Source organism: Cebidichthys violaceus, unplaced genomic scaffold (genome assembly GCF_023349555.1).
Source record: "Cebidichthys violaceus isolate CVI_PGR_0920_01 unplaced genomic scaffold, fCebVio1.0.p SCAF_7, whole genome shotgun sequence".
NCBI lineage: Eukaryota > Metazoa > Chordata > Actinopteri > Perciformes > Stichaeidae > Cebidichthys > Cebidichthys violaceus.
In genome coordinates, this window is record NW_027176927.1 from 7,260,530 (window position 1) to 7,282,869 (window position 22,340).

Genomic DNA, 22,340 nt, shown 5'->3' on the forward strand with positions numbered 1-22,340 from the left:
TGCGGGTGTGTGTAGAGTTAGTTTGTAAATGTATAGAAAGATAAGGATGAGGTGGACGCACACTCAGTGGTGGAGTTATGATTTTATACTGTATCACAATTGAATAGTTTATTTTCTCTTTATTTCTAAGAAAACCAACTATTTTTGGTTGGCCCCATTTATTTGTGTGTTTGTACAGTGTAGAAATGGAAAGTTTTGTGATCATTTGTAACCTGATATATTATAATATATAATATTTTTAAAGTACAATAAAATTAAATATGACTATTTTTAACCCAATGAAAAATAAATAGGTATTTCATATTTTTTGCCAGATGTGTATTCTTGGCAGTGTGGAGAGAGCTTAGTAGAGGTTCATGATGATAAATATTTTACAGAAAATATATTTGAATAGATACCTACATAAATATTAATAAAAATCCAAACAAATTTTCAAAAATGTGTTTGGTTTTGACTTGGACTCATGAGCTCAGTGTTTCTACAGTCCTGGGTACGGCTTTGACAAATAGACCGACATAAATCATAATCATTATGACCCCACCCTGGGGACCACTCAGGTTCCACTATTAAGCATTCCCTCCCCACGCGGACCTGTGACAGACAGGTGGCGCTGGTTCGCTGGCACTGGTGGGTCAGCCAGTCGCAAAAAACTGAAGTTTGTTCTGCGTGGTGTTTGTGCGCAGGCGCAGATCATACTGTTTGCCCAGTTTCGTTGGTTGACTTTTACCTGTGAGGTAGACTAGTTCGATTCGCCGGTGGGATAAGGAACAACAACCACCGGGGTCCGGTTCAGAGGTTACACGACTTTCTACCGCCTCCCCCGGCCCAGTGAGGCTCCCACTGCGGGGCGTCGGACGGGTTTTCTCCGGTATTTTAGAGTCGGTGCGCAACAGCGAGCGAAGCAGGAGGCAGGTGCACGAGAGAGGACAGGAGGAGGGCTGCTTGCATTTCCGTGAGAGAGTCCCGTCGTTCACACCGGGTTGAAAATCAACTGGTTGGCGCCTCGGTGGTCGATCTGTGGTAGTTTCATTAGTATGCGGCTGGAGTCCCCCCCTGCAGCCTGAGGACTGATCGGCAGCCCTGAAGTCTCCTCCGTGCCTGCTAAGTGACTCCTCGCCCCGGGGAGGACGAGGAGGAGGTGGCGGCAGCAGCAGAAGCGGGACCCCGGCTTCACCGACTGTTGTGTGGGGCAGTTTTCACGGACACAACACGGACCACCTCCTCACCTTGTGGTTGAGGAAGATGATGGGCTTTTTGCGCCGGACGTTCAGCCGCCGTTCCCGAAGCCGCTTCCAGACGAGAGAGAGGGACGAGCAGGACGGTAAAGGAGGAGGAGGAGGAGGTGGAGGGATGACTGGGAACCCTTTGCTCCTGGCCCATCAGCAGCAGGTCGTACATGCGCCCGCCGTGGTCAGCGGGGGGGCATCGGTTCACATCCCGGCGGCCGGGACGGCGAGGACCAGCATCAGCTGCAGAGTGCTGCTGCTGGACGGCTCGGACGTCAATGTGGATTTGCCTGTGAGTGTGAAGCCTGTCTCTGTGCGTTGACACTGGCCCGGCAGTGTGTAAATAAAGTACGTGGCGCAGGACTAAGTGGTAGACCAGGTCAGTGAGGGTCAAAGTGCGGCCCGGGGACCCCGGAGGGATCCTGTGTGGGGTTCCTGGTGGTCTGCTGTAAAAGTGAGAGACAGGTGCAGAGACAGGTGAAATTGACCATGTTTAGACTGGAATCAGGGCTGTTGTCCATTTACTTTAAACTTTTTAAAATTCAAAATATAAGGAGAAACTGATACTAAGGTTGATTTGAATAATTACAAGTTAAAGTTATTAAAGTTAAAGTTGAACACAATCCTGGTTTGCTAATATGTTAAAGGCAATATGTTGTCCTATTACTGCTTTTTATTTTCCCTTTCATCTAGCAGACATGCAGCATAAATTAAGGCTCAAACTATTTTGAACAGTAATCAACTGTTTTTCAAGCAAAAAGGATTTGCTACTCTTCTCCTTTTATATCATTTTAAATTAGATACTTTTAAGTTTTGGACTGATGGCCGTGTGTTTTTTTATCATGTTTTGGGTATTTATTTGACTAAACAGTTCTAAACAGAGTAATCAGTGATGTACATCACTTGTAGTTGGAAGTTCAGCAGAGAAAAGTTACCAAAGTTTCAGTGTGTGTGTTTTGTTATAGTGGTGTGTGTGTGTGTGTGTGTGTGTGTGTGTGTGTGTGTGTGTGTGTGTGTGTGTGTGTGTGCCTCTTCCTGTACGGTGAGAGGAAAAGGTCCAGATGGTGTTATGATCAGCCAAGGCATCACATTACTTCCCCATTTCTGACTGCTGGGAAATCTACCTAAGATAGACCTGAAGCTGCCCAATCCTGTTTGCTCTTTTACAACGTCTTCCTTTCACTTTGTTCTTCTTCTCTCTCTCTCAGTCTATTTGCTTGTATCAGATCTTCCTCGAGCAATCTCTGCTCTCCCCCTCACTCCCTTCCTTTTGCCATTTTCCCTCTTAATCTTCTTTTACACTCCCTCTGTGGCCTGCTCCCTCGCTCCCTCGCTCATCGTCTTACTCTTTCACACTCTGCCTCATCACCCTCATCCTCCTCCTCCTCCTCCTCCTTCTCCTTTTTCCTCCTGTTCTCCATCCATCTCCCTTTATTCCCCGACTCCCTGATCTGATTTATAACTGTGGGGACTCTGTGTCACAGCCGAGTGCTACGAGTGTGTGAGGGGTAGGTGGGATGATGAGCGAGTGTGTGGGCATTCGTGCGCAAGTGGCTTCTCGTAAGATGTTTTCATTTTGAAGGTTGCGTGTGTCACCGAAGCGGCTGCGTGCATGCATCACCTCTGAAACACTCGGACGGTGTATAATGGGTTATTAAGAGTAGAGAGTATTTCTCTTACAGACCCAACAGGGAGATTACAGCAATAACACAAAGCCATAGCTCCAACAACAAAATGACACAGGGCTTGTCGAGCTGGTAGCTTAGTCAAAGGTGTGTTGGAACAAGTTGCCACATGCCGGGTGTGCTGAGCAGAGCTGAAAATTGCCCATTAAAGCTTATTAGCCTGTCACTTCAGGCTGAATGCAGCCAACACACAAGGTGGAACAGGAACACTAAAAATATTCACTCAAGTGTGTGTCACATTTCTGCCACATCATGTGCACCCATGTGATAGAGGCCATGATTTCTATCAGCCCCTCTAAAACTACATGCTGCAGAATGAGCAAGAGCGTGATTCCCCCCCCCCCCCCCCCCCCCCCCCGTCCCCCCCCCGTCCCCCCCCCGTCCCCCCCCCGTCCCCAATCCCTTAATACCACTGATTTCCTCACACATTCATAGGCGCACCAGGAAGTTTAGACTTGTTATCAGGATCCAAAGTACAAGGCTGTCATCTTTCTACACACCCACTGTGTGTTATATGGGGCAGACTGGGGTCTGGTCTTCATGCTGGGCGATGAGGCACATCTGCTCGTGAATTGTTCGGGTGAAGTTTGGGGAGAAAATGTTTTGCTTCAGTACAATGACGTGTGTGTTATTGACCAAGACCTGAGTAGAGACCTCTCCCCTCAGTGGCTTGTCCTTCTCTTTTTGACCCACACGCACACATAGACAGCCACCTTCACGTCCGCTTTAACTCATTTTGTGCTCGTTATTGTCTTTCGTGCCTATATTACTGGGAAATCTGGCAGCCACCTGCATGGTGAAACTCAAGTTTTAAGACTCAATTCATCCTGAGAGGATCAGGTTACTACAGCGCAAGAGATGAGAATAAACAAGTGTGAAGCTCAGCCAAAAATATTTCACCTTTTGTTCTTCTTTTGTAGAGCAAGTCTAAAGGCCAGGACCTTTTTGACCAGATCATGTATCACATAGATCTGGTGGAGACAGACTACTTTGGATTGCAGTACATGGACTCGGAGCAAGTCTCAGTGAGTTACGAGCTCTTACTTCTCTCACAGTCGGCCACAAGCTGATAAAACTCATTTTCACCTTCTTATTTTTTTCTCTCTTCTAGCACTGGCTGGATATGTCCAAGCTTATAAAGAAACAGATCCGAGGTAAGTTCGACTCTGAGTCTTTGTCCAATTAGGCTCACTGTTGTGTGGGTGTGCTGGAAAATGTGCAGTATGTGCATGTGGAAGCAGGTAAGTGGGGAGCAGGTGCCGCATTATCCAATGTTGACAGGGTGATTAGCATTTGCATTAGGAGCCGTACCCTTGTTTACCTCTCCAGCTTGTAACAGAGGGATGAATGGTATAGGAGAGACTGATGTTGTCCTACTGGTTTGCCGGTCCTTTTGTACTTCAGGAGCCTCAAAAGAAGAGTCTGATCGATGCTAAAGTTAAACAGGAAAGGAATAATAAAGTAGGCTGCAAAGACACACAGGTGAATAAAGATTCATGGCCTGTCTGACAGTGATGGATGAGATAAAACGGATAAAATAAATCAGAAGACGATTTGATTTGATTGATAAATTGCTACTTTATCTCTGTCTACCTCTTTCTCTCTCTCTCACACACACAAACACCTACACATACAGTATTTTCTTTTTACACTTTGCTCTCTCTTTATGGTCTTTTAGACGGGCCTCCATACAGGCTGTTCTTCAGAGTGAAATTTTACTCTTCAGAGCCAAATAACCTGCGTGAGGAATTTACAAGGTAAAAATCTCAGACATGTGTTAGACACGCACACACATGGTTTTCTCAGGAGCCCAGTGCGGAGGTCCAAAGGGGATGCGGGGCTAATTACTTTGCTGCTGTGGGCAGATTCAAATCAAGGTCGAACGAACAGAGACTTGTTAAAACAAATGATGTGTCAGAGATGAAGAAAAGCCTGTGATACAGCAATTGATTTATGTTTGGTGAGCCTCTCACTCTGTGTGCTGTTGTTTGTTTTACGCCAACAGGTATCTGTTCGTGTTGCAGCTTCGACAAGATATTCTGTCTGGCAAGTAAGTTTCTTTGTCGCTGTTAACGCACACAAATGTAAAAATTACAGTATAATATACCCAGAGACAGATATGTATACACAAATACCTCCATTTTATATATTACATGCATGCATGCAGATATTACATATTTTGTGCACATTGAAAGGATTAGTTCGCTATTTTTGGAAACACGTTTATTTCCTCAGTGAGTTGAGAGACAAACAGGAGAGGATGAGAACTTGTGAGTGCTGTTTAAGTCAGCTTGATTACACAAATAATGAGGATAGGAAGTAAATTACAGGTTCAAATAAAAAGACTGGAAAGTGGAAGTGGAAAATACTGACAATTACTTCTTATCCTAACTATTCAACAATCAACGTGGTTGTTAGGAGGTCAAGTCAGGTAACAGTTGTTTGTATGATATGTTAATTACCCCTGAAACAGCAGCTGCCAGTGGTTTAGTCATTACAAATGCATGGTGTACAACCATTTATTCAAAACCCACACAACTTGTTTTTTAATTCTAATGGAGAGCCAAACGTTTACAACAATACAAGTTTACAAAACAAGCTGATACAGAATATATATGTGACGGTGTGAGACAATAAACATTATAACAATCTTAAAGCTACTTGAGGGTAAACAAAAGAAGAAAACTGTAATGTTAATGGAGGTAAATGTTAAGCTTATGAATGGTGAAAAATATGCAACTTAATAAAAAAAGGCCCTCTGTGCCTGTAAGACATGTTGACCTCATTATTGGAGTGTAATGGAAGATAAAGATGCTTGGACTGTAAAAGGAAATAACAGAATTTGATTAAAACGATTGCCTTGTTAACAGAAGAAAAAATGTGTTAATTTCTCTAAATCTGCCAAGAATTCTTGTTCTCAAAGGTATCGTTAAACACACTCACCTGTGGGAGCGTCCACACGGGTCACCTATATTAGAGTTTGGGGCACTTCTGTACAGTGGAGCCAGCTTTCTTACACACCAACACAAACCTGCATGCACAAACACACACTCAGACAGCGTGCTACCCCTCTCCCTCCTCCTGACTATCTGGGCCACGCATCCCCAGAGTCCAACTCTATTATAAAGCTCAAGATTAGGAACAGCAGAGGGCTGCTTATTTTAGGAAAAAGGGTTGCTCCTCTTCTCCTTGACATGCGCGCGCACACACACACACACACACACACACACACACACACACACACACACAACACAGTGTAGGGCATTCAGACGTTTTTATGTCTATCCAATGATAGACATAAAAACATGATAACATGTACGCTATGAATGCATTTACACTAAAAGCAGCTCATCAGCAGTGTCTCTCTTTCTCTGGTCAGATTGAAATGTCCGTATGATGTCTCAGTAGAGCTGGCGGCATTTTGTTTACAAAGTAAGTAGACTTTAAGATTGATTTTTCACGTTTTGGGAGGCCATTAATCTCCATTCATTTCACTGTGATATTAAAATCTGCTTGCAACATTTAGTCCACTCATATATATTTGATTTTTTTACTTAACGTTGGGTTGTAAAGCACTTTTTTCTTTCTTAGTGGTGTGTTTACTTTGACATCCAAGCAAGACATTTATGCAAGCAAGCAAAACTTTATTTATATAGCTAATTTCATTACAGGTGGAAGCACAACGTGCGAGCTACCACGGAAGTCGCAGCCACAAACACTATATGGATAGTTTAAAGATAAAATATTAGACATCAGTATGGTCCGTGCTATCTAAAAATCAAATGCAGAGGTCAAGCAGTAAGCTAAAATGGAAAAATACAGTATACATTTGGTGGTTCCTTGCATTAAAAATATACTTTGATGCAGCGTGAACATGCAGAGAGACTATGACATTTTTGCTGAACAGCAGTCATTGTGACCACAAGAGACAATTACAGGATAATGGTAAAACATGGTGTAACAAGTAGAGAATGCAAGAATGCAGAATCTGTACTTGATATCTCTTTGTGTGCTTCCACGTCCAGGTGAGCTGGGAGACTGTGATCCCCTGGAGCACTCTCCAGAGCTGGTGTCTGAGTTTCGTTTCACTCCCAAACAGAGCGAGCCCATGGAGGCGGACATCTTTGGCAGGTGGTTGGACCTCCGGTGAGTTTGATCTTGAATTCAGTGTCAGACCTGTGGTAGAAAATGGGACTTTTACAACCATATTTCTACACGTACATCTGCACTGGTTGCCACAAAACTTTTGCTGTGTCAAAGCAACTTATTGGAGGGCTTCCAGTTACCCGAGCAGGTTTATCTCCTCATTGGAACGAAACAACTGGGGCAAAAAAAGCTGAGCAATGAGCAGGAAGGGAAGACATTCTGCTGCTGCCTTTCAGCGTCAGCGTTTGTACTGATGAGGGCGTCTAAATTCCCCCTCCCTCTCCCATTCTCCGCCTCTGCCTCGCTCTCACTGGTTTGTATGAAGGATTAAGGGATTAATCCCTGGAGGGTCTTGATTGATTCTGGGCAGTGTTTAACCCAGCCACGGTCTGATTGCTCCCATCTCGGATTAGATTACATACACACATGCAGTGCCTCACCAAGCCGACTGAGCCACACAAGGACAAACTCACGCTGAGTTCACAGTCATTCTTACGCACAACACCAAGACTGAGTGAGGGACACAGCCAGAGGGTTACCCACTCCGAGTTTACACCAATTACCTAGTAGAGGTCATGCAGCAAGTGGCGTTATTGACAGTTTTCTTTTTCAAAGAAGGTGAATAAATAACTGAGGTGACGGACAAAGTGATATTTTTATTGTGAAAACTCAATATGGTGTCTGATTTTAAATCCACAGGGGAAAGAGTCCGACAGAAGCAGAGATTTCTTTTCTCAACAAATGCAAGTGGCTGGAACTTTACGGAGTAGATATGCACTTTGTCAAGGTGTGTGAGTGTATTTCACTTTCACAAGTTTCACTTCATTAAAAGTGTGTTTGACAACTAAATGTGTGTGTATTGTTTTTTCAGGGCAGAGACGGAGGAGAATATGCACTAGGTCTCACTCCTACTGGCATTTTAGTATTTGAAGGCCCCAACAAAATTGGCCTCTTCTTTTGGTAAGTACATCGAACGCATCTCTAGACCAGTGGTTCCCAATGTGGGTGCTGTGGCACCCTGGTGTGACTTCAGGAATGGGCCAAGGGTGCAACAAAACCTGTCCATTTTTAAATTTTAGTATTGTTTCACCACATTTTAAAAAAAATTACATTATGTTTAAACGCATCACGTTTAACAATGTAAATCAGCAATAAACACCAGAATCTCCTCATTAAAACATTTGCAGTTATGTTGCAGCTAATGACATGACAGCATGACAACGCAACATGCTTTCTGCTCCTGGCTTTTCCAGGTACATCGCAGTAAATGTCTAAATAGATATATCAATATTTATCAGTAAGTCCGCAGAGCAACTTAACTATAGACTGTAGGCCTACTGTATATAAATTATCTTGATATTGGTGTTATTATAGCTGTTGTAGGTGCTATGGTTTACATTTGTTCTGAAAGCACTGCTCTGATCATCTCAACCTTCTTAAATAAGACTCACTCCTGAGTTACTAACGTAGAGTCATAGGTTTTGTTGTTCACGTGTGTGTCTCTGTGTGTTGTACAGGCCCAAAATCACTCGGCTGGATTTCAAAAGGAGTCGACTCACGTTGGCCGTGGTGGAGGAAGACGATCAGGTTTGTATCCTGTCACAAACACTAACACACACCTTGCATACAAACAAATTACAAGCACACACACACACACACACACACACACACACACACACACACACACACACAAGGCGGCTAGCAATATTTGTTTGTTTTCTGACTTCAGGGTCGGGAGCAGGAGCACACATTTGTGTTCCAGCTGGACAGCTCCAAGAGCTGTAAACACCTGTGGAAGTGTGCCGTGGAGAGCCACGCCTTCTTCCGGCTACGCCAACCAACCACAGGCAAGGCCAGCCGAAGCGACTTCACACGACTCGGGTCTCGCTTCAGATTCAGGTAAACCTCAGCGACTGACTAACACCTGCTCCTCGTACTCATGACGTTTATTATTGACAGCTGAAACGGCACTAAAGAAGGATAACTCAAGTTGTCTCACTCAGGTAGTTGTGGACAGCACTAATTTCCAGCACATGGGGAAATAGCCTGTCACATAAAACAGAGCCTGTGTATCTATGGTTACAGTGTATCTATGGTTACATGGACCTGTTCCTATGGCGACTGAAATGTTCCCTTCATATTGTTTGTTTTCTTCTGACTATTATCAGAGATGGTCAAAGCAAATTCTCACACTTGAAGGGCACTTCCTGACATTTGTTAGAGCAGCGAAACAAAGCATTACAAAGTATGCTTTTTATGTTGGAGTCAATGGATTTAAAACCAGGAACACCTGAAGCATATAATATAATCAGTGTGAAGAACAAACTGATGTCACGTAGCTGGAGCTTTTTGTTGAGTGACAGTTTTTGAATTTAGAGTAATTTCATGAAGGAAATTAATGCGCATTTGCGTGTGCTTAGGGAGATATTTTAAGAGCAAAACAGTAAGAAATGTCAAGTCAATTAAATAGAAACATAGTCAAAAAATGTGAATTTCTTTTGCTGAATTACTGTGTTTTTATAAAGTACTTTACTTTTTATACATTTTATTTATTCTTTACTTTACTTGCTTTCTCATTAAACCTCTCAAACGTAAAGGAATGATAGTCTCATCAAAGACTATGCCTATTAAACAATGGAGCAGTCTTCCTGATAGTGGCACAATAACAACTGCCTTTATTTTATTTTTTCCATCCTTAAAAAGTGATTTTAACTTCAATCCACCAATGGTGGAAACACATGAACTGAAGTCAGACTGCCGTGTGGTTGCTTTATAATAACAACTTTTACACTTTTCCCCCTCTATGTGTTTGTCTCAGTGGTAAAACAGAGTATCAGGCCACTCATGGAGGCCGACTGAGGAGAGCCAGCACATTCGAGAGAAGGCCGAGCAAGAGATACCCCTCCAGAACACAGTCACTGAGCAAAGGTGAGTCTTATCAGCACATGTAAAAGTTGATGACTAACATCACCTACTTAGTCCTTTATGTGCCTGCACGTGTTATATCATAGAGGTCACATACTGTTTTAATTAACTGTAATTCAGGAAAGCTTGATTATTTCAGAGAAAAGGAAAAACTGCAGCCAGTAAAATATTCTAAAATGAAGTGCTAATTCAACAGGTTCCTTATTCTTAAGCAGGTCATTTCTATTTTGTCAAAAACACCCACGGTACTCCTTAATATCCCCACCATCCGTGAGCTACAGTAGCTTTAGATGCCTCTAGAATATCATGAATGAATGATCAGGTGCAGGCTGCAAACTGTATTTACTTCCACACACCTTTTTATTTATTGGACTGTAGCAGTAAAAAATACAAAAATGAATGAAGATTTAAGTGTTGATAACAGCCAAGCATCAGATTAACAACATGTATGCAAAGAGTCTGGACTGAAAAACAGACTTACACAAGATAAAAGTTCAGATAAATGAGGATAAAGTGACAAATAGTCATATTTCCTGCTGCTCTATTTTTCTCTTCTCTTTCTGTTAGCTGCCATTTCCCCAGCCAAGCCGTCACATATCAGGTAAAATACACAAAAACAACCACAAATATACACGCGCCACACATGCACATTCATATTGCTGTATTTGTGGGGACATTCCTTTTATTACATTCATTCCTTATCCTCTAACCTTGACCGTAATCCACATAACGGCCTGGATAATCTTAACACTAACACAAAAATAGCCCTGTGTAAAAGAAAGTAAAATGGTCATCGCTTTGTAGTGTTTTCCTCACCTTGTGAGGATACTTTGCTTAGTCTAAACACAAAAAGAAGTTAATATTTTCAGCTGGTTTGAAAATCTGCTATCAGTGATTGTTGTCCATATTTTCCAGCTCTCACGCCAGCCCTGATCCCAGCCTCCATCCAGTAAGTGACCTCAGATAACCTACTTTTAAACACACACACACACACACACACACACACACACACACACACACACACACACAGAGCAGCCACTGATCTGGCTTGTGACAACATTTAATTTAGCGTCTCTTCAATCCGTCTCCTCTTCTCCCCTCCAGTACCAGCACAACATTCCTATCGGCCACGAGCCGTGGCACCCGCCCCACCCGGCTCTCACACCTCCAGTTTACCTGCACCCTTCCGGACACACATCACCACACAGGTAAGACAACCAACCACAGAGAACGGGGTGTAGAGATATTCCCGGGACATTGATTTTTAAATTGCTTCAAGAATGATGCGAGTCAGTCTCAGGGGTCCTTGATCAGAAATAGATTTTTAGACAAAGTCACTCATCTCACATTCCAAATGATCTGTTTTTCACCACACTTCATGTCACTCATAAACCTCACATGTCTGTGTTTGTCTACCTCCATGCTTGTGTGTGTGTGTGTGTGTGTGTGTGTGTGTGTGTGTGTGTGTGTGTGTGTGTGTGTGTGTGTGTGTGTGTGTGTGTGTGTGTGTGTGTGTGATCCTCCATCTCCCTGTGACGTTCAGGCCTTCTGCCCAGTTCGCGAATCCCATGTCCAGTCATCCTCCCGCCCCAGAGCGAACCAGCGGCACCTTCCCAGGATCGATCAGTGTGGTTTACAAGGATAAAGTCATGACTGCACTTTGACCTCAGTTTGAACTGGGAATCTGTTTCCAACCCAGACTCTTAACACTGAGAATTACACAGACTGGTGTACCAGAGAGAGAGAGAGGCTCCTTTGATGGATTCAATGGGAAAAGTTGCCCCCATCATGCTCATCACCTCTGTCATCATCCATTTGTCACATCGCCTCATGTGTTTCAGTGTACACCTTCATGAGATATCCCAAAAAGGAGCAATGGGAGAAACGTGAGGTGAAAGGGACAGGTGCAACAGGAAGTTAGTTATTTAACTTTGGCCCTCTTATCGACACGGTCAACAGTTGCATCAACAGCTGTGGCTGTGACACACAGCTTGTGGAGGAAATTAAGGCACTTTAAAACTGACCACCATTGTAATGATTGCTGCAATTTGCATTAAAAAAGCTCTTTTCATGGGGTCATTACTCGGTCAAATCTGAACACAGACATGATACGATAAATGAGATACAATACATCTGTAGAATAAGTATGTTTTACACCTAGCAATCTAGAAATCTGTATATTCATGGATACATCGCAAACAGGAACTACTGATAGCTAATACGGAATACTTTTGATGGTGCTAGTTTGCCAAAATGTAAAGTTGTAGCTCACAGCTAACTCACTGACTAAATGGTATCGTTATATTTCCTGTTTACAGATCCCAAATCCACCAAATTGCTGTTCCAAAAATTAGAGCATGATTATCCTGCTGAAGTAAGAATACCAAAAATAAAAGTGACAAAATCCATTGATACTAATTTTCTTCGGGTTGTACCAAATATTAGTTGTTTTTGTTTTTTTGACATGACTAAGACTCAGAATGTCTCAGCAACATGGTTCATAGACAGATATAAAGTGTCCAACTTTCAAAACCGTTGATATAAATTAAATCACACCACTAAAACACAAATTACATTAGGATAGGACCAGGTTTAATAGCTTTGTGCCTTGCTTTATTTGTGGACCTTTTCATGTAGTCGTGGTTGGTGTTTTAATCCTTCAACATGTTTACCGCAGGATCACAAATCTGCCTTGAAGATAAATGTGTCTTCATGCCTGAGAAAGTGTATGATGCTAATTTATCAATATCACTTTAATTTGAATGAGATAAAGTGATGCGAGGTAATTCTCAACGGGTGGAAGTGGTCGAGTTAAGCACATACTGTATGCTGGTTTAGGGATTGAGCTACTTTAAAATGTTTTGTCATAGTTCAGTGTGAAAAAGAAGCATGAAATAGATGCGTAGAATGTGTTGTTCTTTCAAAGAGAGGTTTTTGAATAAACTTTACATTATTATAGCAGGTTATAAATTTGCTGAATCAACCAACTGTTTACAGAAAATGTGGCCAATGTTTTGCATTATAGTGTGTTGACTGCTTTTCAAATAAACTAAATGTTTATAATTGCAAAAAAAAAAATCTGCAAAGATCTGTCTGACCTTCATTGTTTTATGAATTAAGCCCACTTGTAGCAGTCTATCTTCACATCTACAATAGTGTTTGTTGAATATTCTTTAAAACCTTGAGTCAGAAAGTTTGAATGATTAGAATTCAAAGAATAATGATTTATTTGACTACTACAGTTTGTGGAAAAGAAAATACTTTGATTGCTTATGTTTTAGTTTCCCTCTGAGTGGTCCTGCGTCAGACCATCAGTTCAGCATTGAAGAGAATGAGACTTCGTATTCTGGCAAGCTCCACCACCATCACCGCCGCCACACACACAGCCAGGAAACGCTCTGTCACACACACACCAAGAACAGTGAGTACTCTCAGCTTGAGGGAGAGCCGTCAAATCTGTGATATGTCAATACACTGATGCTCTTTCCGTCCTCATCGCTGTATGACTCACAGAAAACATACTTGCCCACTTTGAGGATCAATTTTGCTCTAAAAGGAATGTATCAAAGATACCCTCTTATTTTGATAAGTCAGACTACTTAAGCCTCCAATAAGCTTCAGATAAACGTTGGAATATGTTTTAGGACTGCAGATTTTGGCCCAGTCTCTTATGATGTAGTGCATTCTGAAGGTATCTCTTAATGTTCATGGCCAGTATGAACCAAAAGAATGATTACAGCAATAAAAAAGCGGCTGATTATCGTTTTAAGACATATTTTTGTGTTTTGGGTGAACTGCCCCTTTTAAACACGTTCTTGTTTTTTTCTTTCTTTACAATAAAGATTATTTTCTGTTTATGTACAAAAGCTTCTATAAAATGTGCCACTGTGGATGTAAATCAATAACGCATTCATACGTTAAACTATTTAGACACTGACTTCATCAGGTATTACCTAAGTAGCCAAATGAGCCTGTTATTCTAAAGAATCAACGGTGTCCAAAAAATAGCATGTCTACACAATAACTAATGTAGCCTAGTGTTCATTTTCTCATTAAACTTTGTGTGCATTAGAACGCCGAGCTCCTCACTGCCCTGGAGGTGAGTTGGATATCTCTCAGTCTCTGCTCAAGGCTCTAGAGTCAGACGGTGAATCTCCTCCCTGGCCTTCGCTGCACGTCAACATGGACAACAAGGTCAGACACTGTCCCCACATACTGTTTCCCCATTCTGCTCACTATAAGATCCCAAGTGTATTTACTCCCTGTTCCCCTAACAGGGAGAGGAGAAGCAGCTGTCTGAAAAGTCTCTGCAGCCTCCTAACTCCCCAGCGATGCTTCCTGATCATCTTAAGTGCAACATCCTCAAGGCCCAGATGGAGGCGGCCTTCAGGGTGCGTACCGAAGCAGGCTTCCACCTAACCATCAAAGCCTTGTGTCCTGTGCAGTGTAACTAACAGCAGTATCCTCTTTTCCTCCACGATGTAGAAGGAAGCTCCAACAACGCCTAGAGGGAAGAACTCAAATGAGACCTTTATTGACAGGCCGGTGCCCTCATCCTATCGTTACATGCTTAAATATGTTTCTGCACATGTGTATTTAAGTCTAACTCTCTATGTGATGATGACTCTGGTCCTCAGGTATCAGAGCTCATCCCAAGACTCAGCTGCATCCAGTCTGACGGCAGAGAAGACCCTACATCGGCAAGACCTCAACCCAACGCCGGAGAGGCTGCATCCCAAAGCCAATGCAAGCACCAACCGCAGAAAACGACTGGTCAGACAGTTCAGCTTGTGAGTACACATCACCTTTGATTACTGTCTCCCAACCAGCACTTGAGCTTTCACAAGAGGAACGTTGCATTCTGGAAAACAATACAGAATACTTGAAGCAAAAGCAACACTGTCTCCGCTTTTGAAAATGGTTATTCAGATCAATGTGCAGGTCATGTAAGTCATTTAGTCTGTCTCAACTTGTTTCTTATGCAGTAACCATGAAGATGAAGATAATCTCCCAGAAGCACTTGCAGCAATCTCCTCCGAGAGTGCAGGGAAATCAGGGTCTACCAGCTCATTGGACAAACAGATACAGCCGTCCATATTCCCACAGGTGCTATCAAACACGCACACACACCTTCAAAATCCAGAGTGCATGTTTGTTGAATGCCTCTCAGCATTACTTGTAAGTAAACAGAGGAATGTCTGTTTGTGTGTTTGTGTGTGTGTGTGTGTGTGTGTGTGTGTGTGTGTGTGTGTGTGTGTGTGTGTGTGTGTGTGTGTGTACACATTGATGTTTATTCCAGGTGGATAATATGCCAGCACTGGAGCTGGGTAGTCCATGCTGTCCCTCTCCTTCGCCTTCTCCCCATCTCTCCCCCTGTTTCTACCATAGCTCCATTCCTCGCCTGGCCCCTTACCTTGCTGCCCATAACGACAGGTAACATATCTCAATTCTCAATGTATTTGCTAAAAATCTCCTTCCAGAGATCTGAAGTAAGGATTTGGGGGCATCGTGGTCAAGTGTTTAAGACGCATACCATACAACCAGGGCTGCAGCTAACAATTATTTTCATTATTGATTAATATGCTGATTCTTCTCTTGATTAATCTGTTAATACTTTTGTCTCTAACATGAGAAAAGTAAAAAAACACAGCCTGAGGTGACAAATGTCTTGTTTTGTCTGACCAAGAGTTCAAAACCTAAATATATTCAGTTTGCTTTCATGTGTGACAAAGACACAGCATCAAATCTTCACATTTAAGAAGCTGGAACATGCAAATATTTGGCATTTTTGCTTTAAAAAACGATTAAGGCAAGAAATCTATTATCAAAATGATTGCCAATTAATTTCCTGTCTGTACACTACTGTCACTGTCCAATAAGGTTTTACAACTTCTTTATCTATTACTTAACTTTCTGTAGTTACGTCTCTCTCTGCCTTTGTAATGCAGAGTTGTCTTCCACTGTTAATATTGTTTGTATCGTCTTTATTGTTCCCTTTTGGCCTTATCACTCATGAAAAGGGGATTTTAAAAGTCTGATGTGTCTTTCATCAGACTATTACCTGGTTACATGAAGGAAATTAAATGAAAACAGGCACAATTGTGCAGACTTAAATCTTCAAACTTCTTACGACACTAGGTTTGTATCTTTCTATGTTTGTAGCGGAGAGGAAATGAGGTTGGACAGAGAGAAAATACTAAGAGCCCTCCTGATGACGGAGCTCTGAGACCTTGACCCCTGTGACATCATCACCAGGCGCAGCAGACCTGGTGTTTAGTGAGGAATGTGGGAACAGAGGACCCAAAGTCGTTGGCTGCAATCAACATTTGTATATTTACATAATACATTCAGCAGTTAAAAATATATATTTACATAAAAGGCAATTGTTATATATTTGCTTAATTGTTTATTTTAGAAGGACGGTTCTTTATATACATCAAACTGAAACTGTTGAATCTATAAGTGAGATAGAACAAAGTTGACTCACTGCCTAACTGACTCCCTCTCTCTCTCTCACACACACACACACACACACACACACACACACACACACACACACACACACACACACATTACAGACAAGCTGCAGATGTGACTGGTGCTGCCTGCATGATAAATATGTTACATGATGAAATATTAATCTGACTTACTTTGGGGTTATGTTTATCTTTTATGTCACCAACACATCAACACTGTGTCCATGTTCAGGCCTAAACTGTATTTCAGACAGCGACTGTTGAAGCATTGATCTCTGCACTTTAAATTACAGAGGCTGAAGTGAAAGTGATTTTCAAATCAGTTTTTTCAAAATGTAAATAGACATTGTACTTAATACAGACTACGTTCCTTATGTCCGATATCCATTTTTGAGATGCCAAAACATTTTCAGCATTTGAGTTTTAAGAAACTTCCTGAACATAGTGAATTGAAAGTGACCTGAATTGACTCAGTGAAGGAGACGGTGAAACCTGATTGTCCTGCAGCTGCAGTCTCACCCACTGGGAGGAGACATATCTGCAGTCACATCTGAGGACACTGATCCTGTACTACAGGTTGTCACCAGGAACAGATTGTGGATTACAATTTTTTACATGCAGTTTTCATCACAAGTCAAAATGCCAAAACAGATCTCAGAAGTCATGTTGTTGGTGTTAGCTTTTGTTTAAGCGTAACCCTGCTGCTTCACAACTTTATTTCATATCTTGCTTTGTCACAACCACATGTGAGGTGACTGATGATCTGCTGCTGTACTATATGTGCTGATCGTGTTATTCCTGCTCACGGTTGGATCTTAATAAAGGTTACATCATCTGTTTGACAACTCTGTAGCAGCATCTTTGGTCTCTGCACTGACATGGGAATGTGGATCGGCCTCACCTTGCGTGCCTTTGTGGTTAGTGTGTATGTGTAGGCCTCACCCACCCAGTGAGGGAATGTTGTTATTAAGGACAATACTGATCCATCGGCCACTACACACCTACAGTCTCAGGTACAGTACAGTGAGTCAGTCTGTAATTGCACCTCAGTTCTTTCTCTCAGTGAAGCACATAATGTTAGAAAATGTATCTTTGAAGCAAGGTGCAGCGGAGAGACTCTGGTATGAGTTAAGGAATGGAAAGACGTACAGTTGTGGTCAAAAGTTTACATACACTTGTAAAGAACATAATGTCATGGCTCTGAGTTTCCCCGTTATTTCTACAACTCTGATTTTTCTCTGAGAGTGATTGGAACAGATACTTTGTCACAAAAAACATTCATGAAGTTTGGTTCTTTCATGACTTTATTATGGGTTAACAGAAAAAGTGATCAAATCTGCTGGGTCAAAAATATGCATACAGCAGTGCTAATATTTGGTTACATGTCCCTTGGCCATTTTCACTTCAATTAGGCGCTTTTGGTAGCCATCCACAAGCTTCTGGCAAGCTTCTCGTTGAATCTTTGACCACTCCTCTTGACAGAATTGGTGCAGTTCAGTTAAATTTGATGGCTTTCTGACATGGACTTGTTTCTTCAGCATTGTCCACATGTTCTCAATGGGATTTAAGTCAGGACTTTGGGAAGGCCATTCTAAAACCCTAATTCTAGCCTGATTTAGCCATTCCATTACCACTTTTGATGTGTGTTTGGGGTCATTGTCCTGTTGGAACACCCAACTGCGCCCAAGACCCAACCTTCGGGCTGATGATTTTAGGTTATCTTGAAGAATTTGAAGGTAATCCTCCTTCTTCATTATCCCATTTACTCTGTAAAGCACCAGTTCCATTGGCAGCAAAACAGCCCCACAGCATAATACTACCACCACCGTGCTTGACGGTAGGCATGGTGTTCTTGGGGTTAAAGGCCTCACCTTTTCTCCTCCAAACATATTGCTGGGCATTGTGGCCAAACAGCTTGATTTTTGTTTCGTCTGACCACAGAACTTTCCTCCAGAAGATCTTATCTTTTTCCACGTGATCAGCAGCAAACTTCAGTCGAGCCTTAAGGTGCCGCTTTTGGAGCAAGGGCTTCCTTCTTGCACGGCAGCCTCTCAGTCCATGGAGATGCAAAACACACTTGACTGTGGACACTGACACCTGTGTTCCAGCAGCTTCTAATTCTTGGCAGATCTGCTTTTTGGTGGTTCTCGGTTGACTCTTCACCCTCCTGACCAATTTTCTCTCAGCAGCAGGTGATAGCTTGCGTTTTCTTCCAGATCGTGGCAGTGACAAAACAGTGCCATGCACTTTATACTTACAAACAATTGTTTGCACTGTTGCTCTTGGGACCTGCAGCTGCTTTGAAATGGCTCCAAGTGACTTTCCTGACTTGTTCAAGTCAATAATTCGCTTTTTCAGATCCATGCTGAGCTCCTTTGACTTTCCCATTGTAGCGTTTGTGGGCGTTTGTATCCAATGAGCCCTATTTAAATGGCCTCAGAGAAGTCACCAGCTGTAGTCACTCATAATCACTCACAAGAAGTTAAGAGGCCATGCTATGAAGCTCATTTCATTGACACAACTTTCTAAGTCACCAAAATTGCTAATTCATGTTGCTGTATGTATATTTTTGACCCAGCAGATTTTGTCACTTTTTCTGTTAACCCATAATAAAGTCATGAAAGAACCAAACTTCATGAATGTTTTTTGTGACAAAGAAGTATCTGTTCCAATCACTCTATCAGAGAAAAATCAGAGTTGTAGAAATAACTGGAAACTCAAGAGAGCCATGACATTATGTTCTTTACAAGTGTATGTAAACTTTTGACCACAACTGTACCTTTATCATGTATATCATCCTCAAAGGCATGTTTTTTATGAAACTATCTTTTTGGTTTACAGTAAACCTTGCAAGAAAATCATGAAATAAATTATAAATGCCCCCCACCCGCAAAGTAAATAAATCTAACTATCTTCCCTTTAGCACAAAAATTACATATTCCTCCCCTTATAACAACTTTCAAACAAAGCATCAAATCTTCACATTTAAGAAGCTGGAACACGCAAATATTTGGCATTTTTACTTTCAAAAATGACTAAGGCAAGAAATCTATTATCAAAATGATTGCCAATTAATTTCCTGTCTGTACACTACTGTCACTGTCCCTAATATCTTTAGGATTATATAAAAGCATAGATAAAATGTTACTTTAATTTATTCTTCTTGGACAAAAGTCTTTTGGTTAAATTACTTCCATTTATGTTTATTTCTTTCAGCTGGGCAACAATGAAGAACTGGAGTTGTGCCTCTTTGTAATTGAATGAAATGTTTTACCACTGTAGCTGTATCTGTGGTGTCTTATAAACCCATGAGGGTTGGACACGTTATGTGCATGACACGAATATAAAGAATTCAATCATATTCTAAAATACTAAATTGTAATTTTAAACTAAACATTTTTTTAAACTAGGCTAAAACTGTTGACACACATGTCAGGGTTAACACTGATAAATTATGAAATTATAACTTCTTGTGTAATCACACTGCATGTGTCCAACAGTAGATTTCACATATTTCCCACCAAACTCCACCATGGAGGTGATAAAAGTTAAAGAAGACAAGAAAGTATTTTGGGCTTTGTTGCACAGATACTAATGGTGTTGCTATGCTTGTTAAGGCAGTGCTTTTGTCAGTGAGAGAATGAGTGAGTGTGTTTAAAAGGGATCAAGTTGGGTGGGGTGCACAAGATTGTATTACACAATGCCAAATCTGCCCTGAGGGGGTCTAGCTTGGTTTTGTATGCCTTCCTTCTCTCTTCCCCCTTCCTGCACTCTCTGTTCTTCACTTTTCCACCCTGTTAAAAAAAGGCCATCCTCATGGATAATGTGTTTAGTGTGTCTGAGTGACAAGTTTCTTTACCATGGTGTGTGTGTCTGAGTGACAAGTTTCTTTACCATGGTGTGTGTGTGTGTGTGTGTGTGTGTGTGTGTGTGTGTGTGTGTGTGTGTGTGTGTGTGTGTGTGACACAGATGTAGTCACTGACGACAGTGAGGGGGAGTTCCCACAGTTTTGCCTTCAGCCACATTCTGTCATTAGACAACTCCACCTGTGTGTTTGTGCTCCTTCACAAACCCTCCCAAAGTAAAGACAGCACAATAAGTACACAGCGAAGTGAAGGGAAATGGTGAAATGAAACGCCTGAAAGCGGCCAGACTTCACATGTGGTTTTTATTGTTGTTTCAGCATTGCTCAGGACGAGCACGACTTTAAATTCCCACTGTAGGAAGTGTGTACAGCAACATGGAGCCCGAACAGCATTTTTGCAGGGCACAAATGGCAATTAAATTCACACAATACATGTCAGAGGGTGTCCTTCATTTCCTTTCTTTCTCAACTTTCCATCTACTCTCATCTATGATTTCTATGATCTATGATTTCGTTACCAAGAGAAATTGGGAAGGGTTTTCTGCAGGGAAACCCCATATGCTCCATTACATCCCCAGACATCAGCGTAGATGGTGGAAAAAAGACAAGGGAAGTGTGATGGACTGATGCATCTTTGGAGATTCACTCAGTAAGATGAAAGCTTGTGACATGAGTCCTCTTGAAGAATGCAACCCTGTGGTTAGGTTACAGAGAACTGGGACTGTCCTCTGGTCAAATGTGAGTCCAAAACAAAAGGGCAAGACAACATTGGCATTACACAACATGGAAACATACCCATACAGGGTATATAAGAAGGAAAGGAGGGGGCTAATAAGTGTGAGAGGTCACATTTTTGTAAGTGAAGCCTGGTCCAAGGATCAGACTATCTGACAAGCTCACAGTGTAACATAAATGTTATCATTCAAAGATACTGCTATTATATTCATTAGTAGTCTTATTGATTAGCAGTGCATTGATATTTGGCATTATGTAAACATCTTAAAGTTTTTCTACTAACTTCTTCATGCACTAAAGCTTCCAATACAATAACTGTGTACTGTATCAAACATGTATAAACATATAAAATGTATTGCATAAACAGGTGGAGTATTAAGACGTATCAACACAGCCATGCATAATACTAATTTTCATCTCTTTCACACTAAAACACGCACACACACTTTCACAGTCATTCTTCTCTAGTTTGGCTAGCAAATACAGTATATCATAGTGATTATAATATAACATGTTAAAAAAAATCTCTATAAAGCTTTTAAAATACACAATGTGCAATATAAGACAAAAAACTGCTATTTTGGCTAAGGCCACAATGATTTTGGTATAAAATACATTAATTTCTGTTCTTAAAGATATAAATAACACATCTAAAAGACTATTTAAAAACCTAACAATACATTACAAATCTTTGACATTTATCAAATTGTCACATGACCTTTGTAAATTTGTGACCCTACAGCAGGGTCAGGTCCAGGTACGGCCCCGCCGGCTTGGTCATAAGAGCGGGGAGGGACATGAGAGCAGCGTCACCGCCGCTGGACTGACCAAACAGACTGCTGCTCAGGAGAGACACAGACTCCGCGGGACTCTGGAGGGGGAGAGGGAGAAAAGTTTGGAATAAGGAAGAGAGAGAGAGAGAGATGAGTATTAGTCCTGCGTAACAGCGTCAAACACAGGACTCTTTACACTAGCACCATATATTACCCATCACCTTCTCAGCCACCTGAAGGCTGCACCTGTTACCTATTATTTCACTACACCACCAATTGACCGCTCGCCAAGCACCGCCCCCTTAGTTGCTGTTGCTATGCCTGTCAAGCTTTACATTGCACAACACAATGATAACTGCGGCAACTTTACTACTTAAAGTTACAATCTCTTCATTTTGTTCACCTATGATGTTGCAGGTGTGTTTTATTTATTTTGAAACGTTTCATCGTCTGCAGTCATCACTCTTGTCTTTGTTTGTTCAGCCATGTTAACCGTTTACTCTCAACGC

The 22,340-nt window shown here is 41.7% G+C and overlaps 2 protein-coding genes across 5 annotated transcripts in view; one reads left to right on the forward strand and one right to left on the reverse strand.

Annotated features, from left to right (window-relative positions):
• Positions 1–700: 700 nt before the first annotated feature.
• On the forward strand, positions 701–17,605 carry epb41l4b (erythrocyte membrane protein band 4.1 like 4B). Its single transcript, XM_068735088.1, has 23 exons — positions 701–1,518; positions 3,832–3,936; positions 4,023–4,065; positions 4,590–4,668; positions 4,917–4,961; positions 6,291–6,343; positions 6,937–7,057; positions 7,757–7,844; positions 7,929–8,017; positions 8,575–8,644; positions 8,787–8,956; positions 9,876–9,985; positions 10,550–10,583; positions 10,898–10,931; positions 11,087–11,190; positions 13,264–13,403; positions 14,055–14,176; positions 14,260–14,373; positions 14,468–14,523; positions 14,620–14,772; positions 14,968–15,088; positions 15,282–15,415; positions 16,145–17,605. The coding sequence occupies exons 1-23, from the start codon at positions 1,243–1,245 to the stop codon at positions 16,206–16,208; spliced, it is 2,325 nt and encodes a 774-aa protein (XP_068591189.1). The 5' UTR covers positions 701–1,242; the 3' UTR covers positions 16,209–17,605.
• A 4,130-nt stretch (positions 17,606–21,735) lies between these two features.
• esrp1 (epithelial splicing regulatory protein 1) overlaps positions 21,736–22,340 on the reverse strand; it is a 10,512-nt gene continuing 9,907 nt past the window's right edge. For 3 of the 4 annotated variants that reach the window (XM_068735085.1, XM_068735086.1, XM_068735083.1), the window contains one exon: positions 21,736–21,929. In XM_068735085.1, the coding sequence (XP_068591186.1) occupies positions 21,795–21,929 (135 nt within the window). In that variant the 3' untranslated portion in view covers positions 21,736–21,794. The remainder of the gene's footprint in view (positions 21,930–22,340) is intronic. The other variant, XM_068735087.1, reaches the window with a different exon arrangement.